We start from the raw sequence: 10,329 nt of genomic DNA on the forward strand, positions 1-10,329 counted from the left end.
GCTGATGACCTTTGTGATGTTTCTATTTGCCTGTTACAAGATCAACAAAACGAGTTTGTTTTACATTATGAAAAATGTAACAATGGTGTATACTATTTCCCCTTTTTTTTTAAAATCTATTTTTAATCAATGATTAAATGAGTATGAACGCCCCTCATTGCTCAACAAGAGCGCGGTGGTGTCCTTTCTCCTCCCCAAATGTGAAATAAATTTGTTTCCTAACTAGTGAAAAAAAAAAGGATGGCCTTCAAGCTCAACCGGTTTCTATTGAAAAAATGTATAGGTTTATCGGTTTAATAACTAAAATTCTAAAATTTTGAATCTTTGAATTCAAGGCTGAGCAAAATTACAATTAGTTTTTCTCAATTCGAGCCGTGATAATTACAACAAAGGGACGAGAGAGAGAGAGAGAGAGAGAGAGAGTGTGTGTGTGTGTGTGTGTTTCTCCTTTGCCCCCCCCCCCTCTCTCTCTCTCTCTCTCTCTCTATATATATATATATATATATATATATATATAATTTGGACGAACTTTATATATATATATATATATATTGACAATAAAGATACTTCTAGTAAAATAAAAAATTATAAAAAACCTTTTCTTTCCTTCTTTATCTTTATATATACATATATATATATATATATATATATATATATATATATATATTGACAATAAAGATACTTCTAGTAAAATAAAATTTATAAAAAACCTTTTCTTTCCTTCTTCCTCAAAATGTGTAGTGTGACAGTATGTGGGTTTTCAATCCCTAATCTCCTGGGCAAGGGCTATATTTGTCCCCACCCGTATATCTAGATAGATTTAAAAACACAGTCCTCTTGAGTTCTTATTTGAAAAGATAAATTGATAAAAGAAAGCTAAATGAAGGATATAATTATTATCCTTACCTGCTCAATATAATTGTAGATTCTTTGGCGCAATCTGAGGACCGTTTTGTTTTCAGAGGCAAGATTGTTGCACGGGAGAACGTTGTCCAGGGTGGTGTTTCTAGAAGTTTCCTGATACTCCTTGAGAGCTTCACACGTGTCATCTGCAAAACTAAGAAGGCAGTAGAACGTCCTAAACTTGCCCCCAACCAGAAATTTTATGCACAATTACAAATTACAAATTACAATTACAGCGATTTTTTTATGTGCAATTTTTTTTTTAAAAAAAAAGAGAGGCACTGGTTTCAAAAATCAAAAGCATTTTATAGATGGGAATTGATAAATACAAATATATATTCAATAATAATAATAATAATAATAATAGGAGCTTACTTGCTTACAGCAAAGGTGACACCGAAAGCCACCCAATTGAGGAAAACGAGGAACCATGCCAAGGCAACGATCCTGCACTAACATTTAATGCTAAAATTAATATATATATATATATATATAGCTTAATAAATAAATAAATAAAGAGAGAGAATATATATATATATATATAATGATTAATCAATTTATTCCCACCAATGAGGAGTTTCCGTGCAAATGTGCAACTTACACAAGGAACAATCGCCTTAACTTTGGAAACACGCACAGACACGCTGCACATATGTAAACATTTTTAGGTTTTTTTTTTTAAACGCCACCTATATTAACCCAAAAAAAAACCCACCATTCCTACATAAACAAAATAATAATAGTAATTCGAAATTGACAGTAATTACCGAGACCCAATGTCTAGAGCGCTATGTTCCATGCTGCAATCGCAGTAATCCCAATATTCCTACACAATTGAGCAATTAATTAATGCAACAAGCCCACATTGGAACCTTATAACAAAAATATAAGGGATATTTTCAATAAAATGATTTCTTTACATTGATGTATGTTGGAAGTACTAGCACCTTCTCCAATTGGAGTGATGCTAAACCATTATTATGGATTAAACCATTATGGTGAAATGAGAATAGAATTTAAGCACTATAATATGCTTTTGTTGAATATTGCCCACTGGCGCGTAGCTGAGTTGGTAGAACGGTTGGGTTCCTATGAGAGGACCCGGGTTCGATGCCCTACTGGCTACACGGCATGGGTTTGTATGCGTGAGTGTGTGTATATATATATATATATGTATGTATGTATGTATATGTATATGTGTATATATATATATATCCTCCCAAAAAAAAGGCCACGATGGGAGATTGGTTAATATGAGATGAAACTTTTGGTTTCCTTACTTTTTGGCAATTATAGTCAACATTTTGTGACACTCAATTTAATTGATGAAAAGAAGGTGCTTCTTTGACTTACAAGGTAGTTAAGGCACGGTCCATAACGTTTTTGTGATCATGAACAGTGTTGAGGAGGGCAACAGAGGCATTGTTGAGCTTGATTGTGGTGTTGTCTAGCCTCCTGGCCACCCCCTCATCATAAGGTTCTATGTCCACCTTCATTTGTCCCATCAACTGGGTCACCTTGAAGATCAACCTTGTTGCATTTTCTGCTCCTTCTACCATAAGAGTCCTCTCCACCTTCTTTGCTCTAGTGTGGAACCTTTGTTCCCCCACAAATGTCACTCCACAACAAGCTCTACAAACAAAGACATCAGATCAATGTTTCATTTACACAATACTATCACTCAAGTGTATTTGAACATTCAATTTGTGATTAAGCACATGATCACTAGTAACTAAGTACAACCTCAATAATTCACGTTCCTATTGAATCTATATTCCAATGATCACTTCAAGGCCTCCTCAAAGTTTACTGAAATACACAAGGGTCATTGACATGAGACAATTTGTAGCTTAGTGATGAGATTCTATGCCTACTGTAAACGTTTGGATAATACATGGGGTTAATTCTAGACTACATAAACGTCCTAATGATCAAAACCTATTTACCGATTAAAAGCATACCCTAATTGCGCACAAAGACTAGACTAGTATTGAATTTCATGACCTTGAACATAATTGATAACCTATAGATCATGACACTAACACAATCAATAAACATAATTGATAACCTATAGGTCATGATCCTAACACAATCAATATACTAGTATCCTAGACACACCAGCTCATAAGCTGGGAGTTGGATTAAGGAAGAGATTTAAAACAACTTCATTAATGAATGTAGATCAAGGAACAAACTTATTCCAAAAGAGTACTACATGATATTTAGTAGGATTTTGAGCTGATTTCAAAAAAAGACTCTTGTTTAAGCTAAGATAATAAACTAAGACTTGATTAATGGACCTTGATGAATGAACTTATTTCAAAAGACTCCTCCAAGCTAAGATGAGTGTTTTTACTCAAAATGTGAATGAATTGAAAATAATTCATGGTGAGACCTAGACTTGATCAATAGGAAAACTTTACAAGTCTAAGGTAAAGTGTGCATGGTTGATTTTTTTTTTTGAGAAAAAGCATGCAGTTCTTAGACTTACATTATGAGGGCTGTCAAAAGCGTTGTCAAAAGCATTGGCACAAGCCTACTCTTGCATATGGATATGGAAAGCTTGCTAGATGATTGCTTTTTCAATGGCCTCTTCCGGAGCTGGCAATGCCTTATGCACAAAGCAATGCCCCCAAGCATCCCACCAAAAAGCCAAAATGCTCCAAATAAATATCCATGCACCCCAGTGTACAAGGTCGACTGCAAATCACATGATTAATTTGGATAATTGGAAAAAATTAGAACTTCATTAGATGTTTAATCTCCCAATAGTGTGATAAAGTAGTGTGATTATAACTTCATTAGATGCTTAACCTTTCAAAGCAGTGTAATTAGAACTTAATTGGATGAATAATCTTTCAATACAGGCTAATTAGAGCTTAATTAAAGATACAATCATTCAGTATATAGTTGTAAAGCAGTGTAAGTATCAAGTGTGAATCGTGATTAATCATGGGATTAGAGGGGAAACTCACCGCCAAATAATGCTTCCCTTGGAGGTTGTAGCCGCCTTTGTACTTTTTGAAATGGTGCAGAGGATCAATTCTATCGTGTTTCACTGCAAGGGGCTGCTGCGCGTCTGCTGTAGCTACCTGCAATCTTACAAAATCTGGGAGACAACACACCAAAAAAAATGGGGTTAATTATATCATTAATCTCGCATCAAAACCCAAAATCCTGTCAAGCTGTAAGCTAATCAAATGTTGAATTGATCAATTAATCTCTTAATCCATGATTGTACCTGCATTAATTTGAGCAAATTTTGCATGCCGATAAATAGCGACATAAATTCTAGCCTTCGGCAGGAGGGGTTGCTGCGCAGAGGCCCAATTATCCACATTAATTCGCATCTCTCCAGCGAACGCATACTGTGAACCGTGATTAAGCACCGTGATTAAGGTGGCAATAATAATGTGGACGGCTAACCCCGTGCTATAATCACTGCAGGGGACGCTAAAACCTGCTGCAAATGTAGAGGCGCTCCTCCTGCACCATGTTCGACTCCCCAGCATCTCTTTGAATTGATCTGAATATTTTGCTCTCAGAAAATGAATCTGCTACGCTCCCCCTAATCTTCTCTTACAATTAATTTGAGTAATTAGCAATAAATCTCTTCAACTCACCAAGAACCTGTATCGTTGGAATACCAAAGGACCAACTAATAATCTCATAATTGCGCTCTAATATATCTTCATTTCCCATTCCAATACGATTCATTTATCATTAATTAGAACGATAATCTATCGAAATCGTCTAATCACTGTAATTAGGGGGGTAGAAAGCCTCCTATGTATTTCTGTAAAAGCTCAAATCTATCGAAAAATTCGATGAAAAAAATGAAGTTGATGTTGGGGAGAAGCAAAGTAGATGCATCATCTAAAAAGGAGAAGGTATAAATGGATGTCGTATCTAGTAATGTAGGAATATTAATTGCTTGCAAAAGCCTAGATTAGGCCCTATGAACAATAATTAATTAATTTTTACGTAAAGATAAAATATATATAGTCAGCATAAAAAGGAAGAAGCAAAAGGGTATAATTTTGATATTATTATTTATTTACATTATTATTATTATTATTCTACCTTGCCTCTACTACCCTTGAATTTTCCATGGAGCTATTAAAAAAAAGTGGGTTTTTTTTCAATTAATTATTTATTTCACCACCGCCAATTCTACTCAAATTTCTATGCTTCCTCCACACGTATACACTCTAACCCCATCTTGTTTCCTATTGCACCCTTCATACGTGGCCACATTCCACACCCTCAAAAAGGGCAGGTCATGCACATGCAGCTCCTTCAACTCCTCTCTTTGTGAGCAAATATTTTCCTTTAATTCAATTTAAAAATGAATCATCCTAACTCCATTAATTAGCCTTTTTCAGAATTTTATTATTCCTATTATTACTAGAGGGTTGACGCACTTATATAATTCCCAACTTGATATTTTTCAAATTCCTAGAGTAATAGGAGCCTATCTCTCTCGAACCTCTAAATTGCCTCTCGAACCTCTAAATTGCCTCTCGAACCTCCAAATTATTCCCATGTGGTGGCTTTGTGAAACTCTTCCTTTACATAATCTAGAGAAGAGATACTATACTAGTGCCTATAGTAGTGCATGTGTAAGACCTCTACGACCACAAGTCAAACGCAAGACCTCTACATCCACAAGTCAAGGGCTTTACCACTCCGCCTAGCGTCCCCCGGGAGTGCTACTTTGTATTTATTTCAACGAACCATGATCCACCTTAAGCCTATACTTGAATATTTCTTCATCTTTAATTACATATTTGTATGATTGCAAAAGACTTTTTGAAATGTATTTCTTGACTCTATAGACCTTTGGATATGCCTTTCGTCTTGACTAAAACACATTCAAAAAAGTTACCAAACAAATATTAGTAGTGCACATTGGTGTACACACATTGCTTATGAATTGTTGTAAAAATTTGTCATTCCTTTTTTCATAATACACCTTTTGTCTCACAACATTTATAACACTACAAAAACACTACCTCAATGACACGGCACACCTTTGAATGTTCCTTGTGTATTGACTAAAGACCTTGAAAAAGTTCAATAAAAGATACTAGTGCATGTTGGTGTACGCATATAGCCAACAAATTGTTGTACTGTTGCTCAACTAAAAGAGCTCTTAAATTTTCTTCATGTTAGTCAATGCACACAATATGGAATCTTGCAAGCCCTTTCCTCACTACATTTGCAACACTAGAAAAATGATCGTTCTCTTCAAAGATGAGACTTGACATGCTAAGTCAAGCGTTAGGTGACTAATTAATTGGAATTCAAACAACATAGAAACATGGATTTTGTTCATATGAAATGCTATGACTTATTGCGTATTGTATGCAAACTGTACAGTGTTTGCATTCCAATTTTGCATCTATGACAATAGAAACCACAAACTTTTAGATCTCAAAATTTTCTTAGGATGAACAAAGGTTTCATAGCCCTATCCCACCAATTTGCACATGCCTGTTATATTCAAAGAATTCAAACATATTTGCTTGGTTATTTAACATGAATAAATTGGATAAATAAGAGCAACTCCAACTATCACACATGTAACATTTTATTCGAGCAACGCCTTACAAATAGAGTGATTTTGTAAACTCTTTTACATGTCTTTATAATCCATACTTTGCCAAGATGGTATAATCATATATGTATATATATATATATATGAATTTTCATAGTACACATTTGGTATTCTTATAAATTAATTCAAGGTATTTTTAAAGAAAATTATAACTTTCTTGTAAAACAAGGCCTTATGATCATACTAAAATTTTACTTCTTAAACTTTTTTGATTCTTTTTTTTTTCCCCCAACTAATGATCTATGCTAATAGTATTTTCCTAGAAGGAAATTCTTTAAAACCTTAGGATTGATGAGAAATGGATTTTCTACAAAAAGCACAAAATTGTTCTTTTTAATAACTAGACTACTTTTAAAACCTTACATATGACATGAACAAAGTTATTTTTATGTTGTGAATTTGAAGTTGAAGTCCTTATAATCACCCATCATGTCTTTATGAACTTGTAGTTATATTATTCACACACAAAAATATTTGTCATTTATGCTAAATCTAGTGAGTTTTCAACATCATTCTAAATATTAATTGATATACCTTTTATTCATTTGATCAAAACACTATGGTTTTCCACAATATCAAGAAAACCATTTCTTAAGCATGTATTTTGTGATGCAGTTTAACATTATAGAAGTTGAATGGTATTTCTAGTATTGCTGTAAAAAAGCATGTGATAGTGTTCTAGTCTTGTCTAGCTAGAATACCTTCATTTCTCAAATATTATATACTCTCATTTGATACTACTGTAACCTAACAATCCACAACATTTCCAAGGTTGATACCTTCCATCAATTGAAATGTACTATTTTTCTTACTTTTCTTGAAATCCAGGGTATTACATCTTTTTTAAGCCACTTTTAATATGTTTAAAAATGGAAACAATTTGTTAAGGACCTTTTTTTTATAACTCTTACCATATATAGATTTGTGTAGTATATTTACGTTTTTATGTATTTTCCTTACCATTTCTCAAAAACTAAGAAAAAAACATGTATTATTTCATATTTTGATGTGGTTGATATATATTTTTCTTTAATAAATGAAAATTAATTTTAATACTTTTATTAAAAAAGCCTTGATTTTTGTTCTGGGGTGTATGCATGTTAAGATGGACTCCAAAGTAATGTGACGGACCATGGTAACACAAGGTGCTTGTAAGGCACTCAAGTTTCATTTCAAATATAGAAAAAAATTTCCCACTACAATTTCATGAAAATTAAAGAAAAAAGAAATCCCACCGCTATGTAATCAATACACATAATTTGTCCTTGTGTCTCTCTCAGTCTGTCTCCCTCTCTCTGTGCATGCTAGTCTATACTTACTCTCTCTCTCTCTCTCTCTCTCTCTCTCTCTCTCTCTCTCTCTCTCTCTCTCTCTCTCTCTCTCTCTCTATACTTACTCTCTCTCTCTCTCTCTCTCTCTTTTCGTAATAGAAGATATATTACCAAAATTACTTTACAAATGGCCACATGCCTGTAATACTCACTAATTATGAAGGCATTCCTAGTTAACCAGATATGCCACAAACCTATCCACTTGAAAAAATGAAAGAAAACTGAATGTTTTGGTTATCTGTCCCATTCGGAATCTTTCCAAAAATCTGGTCTTTAACCTTTTTTACGGGCCTATTTGTCAACGGAATCCATACGCGAGAAAGGAAATCCCACACCTTCTTTGCCACACCGGACATGAAATGAAAACTTTGTGGTGGGCATGTTTCCAAGCATGTAGTACAAAACACACAATTACCAAAAGCAATCCGCCGCTTTCGCCCAATGGTAGGCCTGCAACTAGCATGCATCATAGGAACACCTTCCCTTGATATGGAATCTTAGACCACGAGCCGTGTAAGATTACTTCCTTCCACACCAAGCCTTACTTTTCCTAATGTTCCATACCCTATTAGCCTTCTCAGTGATCTAGCGCTTATCTTCCACCATCATATGGTACACTTAATTTGTTGTATGCTGGGACAATGTCCTGAGGCTTTCTAAAGGCCCAATCTAACCAAGGTTATTGATTCTCCAACTGAGGAATATCACCAAACGGTGTAAGGCATGCCCTCACCTTCTCTCATAACTGTACATATCCACGTGGAACCCAAAAATATTGATAGATTTTTCGAAAAGACAATAAGCAACATCTACGTCGCAGCAGCAACAAAGCATCCATAATTCTCACTAGTCCCAATCGATCCATTATATTGAATTTTGGCCACTCAACAAGTTTGTTAGGCCACTCTAGAAGTCGTGAAGTAGCCACCAACACCTCACCTGCCATAGAATTCAACTGCAACCCCGCTGGTCTAAAGGCTTCCATTTAGTGTGTGCCAACACCTCCTTCCATGAGATCATTAAATGAGAAAAGAGAGGTGAAGCCACCACTCGAACCTGTTGGGAACCATTCACTACATCCCACCATGTACCATTAATCCTGGTATTACCATGCACAAGTGCGACCTCCTCTATGAGGGCCTTATCCATTACCACCCATGGCTCTTGAGATACACACATATCTTGCAATACAGACCATCTCCTAGCGACCATATGTAATCTGACATCTAATAGGGATGCCCCTCCACTCCTCTTTAGAGTAGTAACATGTTCCTAACAAATTCATGTCTACCCTGGCTTATTTCTTGCTCTTATCCATAGCATAAATCTAATTGGCCGTTGTATCTGATGCAAAGCTCTCTCTCTCTCTCTCTCTAACTGTGTGTGTGCATGTGTGTGTGTGTGTGTGTGGGTGTGCCACCTGCTCTCTCTTTGAAAGCAACTTTCCTTGTATAGTACACTCAAGGTTTCCATCTGTATGATGGAAAAAATACCATATGGCAAGAATATTGTTTCCAACATCATCAAGGACTATGAGTGCAAGAAAAAAACTACTACTACTAGCACTGTGATATCTGCTACTAGCACTAAACCACTACCTACTAGAAAATGTTGCTAGCACTATAATAACTACTACTAGCACTCTATAACCAATGCCTATTTTGCCTTATTAATTCTATCTATGGCCTCCTCTTGTGCAAGTTTTTTCACTTTGTCTTATAATCTTTCTTTTCCTCTCTATTTTATGGAGTTGGTCTAACATGTCTTGTGTCAAGGGTCCATAATAATTTTTCAATTTACTTCCATTAATATACCCATGTGTTTGAATACCATCCAAGGTCTCAATTTTGATCGAAAAGGTCTCAATCCTCTGAGTTTTAGCTTTTTTCGTTAATTACTCCTAGTTCCATAGGTTGCCCTCTTTTGAACTCCTTATCTTTGACGTTCTGGTCAAACCATTTTTTGGCAACGAAGATTTTCTATCATTATTCCATACATGGTGATAAATTTAGTTTCCTCCAACTTCTCCCTAGGTCAATAAGCCTTTTAGCCATTGCTTTTTTTAATCAATCTCTTGATGTTGATAGTGATTCTCAAATTGGGAACTATATGTACTTCAGAGGCATCACTACATCAGCCCCATAGGTTAACGAAAATGGTGTGTAACTTGTTGCCTACTTTGTAAGATATTTGGTAAGCCTAGAGAGCCAACTTGTGCTCCCAATTCGTTCTAGTGGCCTGAATAGTTTTGGTCAGAATACTGCATAGTATCTTGCTCATACTTTGCCAAACTATTGGCTTATGGATAGTAAGGTGAATATTTCTTGTACACTATTATAAATCCTATCATGATGTGATGAATCACCTCATTGACAAAGTGTGACCCTTGGTCACGTACAATCTCAGAGGATATCCAAATTTGGAGATAACTTACTTGCATAAAAAATTTTGTAGTGGTAACCTTCCTCATAGCTC

General features: G+C 35.1%; 1 protein-coding gene across 1 annotated transcript; it reads right to left on the minus strand.

Annotated features, from left to right (window-relative positions):
- Positions 1 to 931: 931 nt before the first annotated feature.
- Positions 932 to 4,611, minus strand: LOC147617903 (uncharacterized). The gene is made up of 8 exons (XM_086775598.1): positions 4,145 to 4,611; positions 3,879 to 4,012; positions 3,395 to 3,603; positions 2,257 to 2,535; positions 1,671 to 1,729; positions 1,505 to 1,547; positions 1,279 to 1,350; positions 932 to 1,057 (listed from the first exon to the last, which is right to left on the minus strand). Exons 1-5 carry the CDS (start codon positions 4,413 to 4,415, stop codon positions 1,684 to 1,686), a joined length of 939 nt encoding a protein of 312 aa, XP_086631724.1. The 5' UTR covers positions 4,416 to 4,611; the 3' UTR covers positions 932 to 1,057; positions 1,279 to 1,350; positions 1,505 to 1,547; positions 1,671 to 1,683.
- Between the last annotated feature and the right edge of the window lie 5,718 nt (positions 4,612 to 10,329).

The sequence above is a fragment of the Cibotium barometz genome, chromosome 36 (assembly GCF_041138505.1).
Source record: "Cibotium barometz isolate CiBa-2024 chromosome 36, ASM4113850v1, whole genome shotgun sequence".
NCBI classification, from domain to species: Eukaryota; Viridiplantae; Streptophyta; class Polypodiopsida; order Cyatheales; family Cibotiaceae; genus Cibotium; species Cibotium barometz.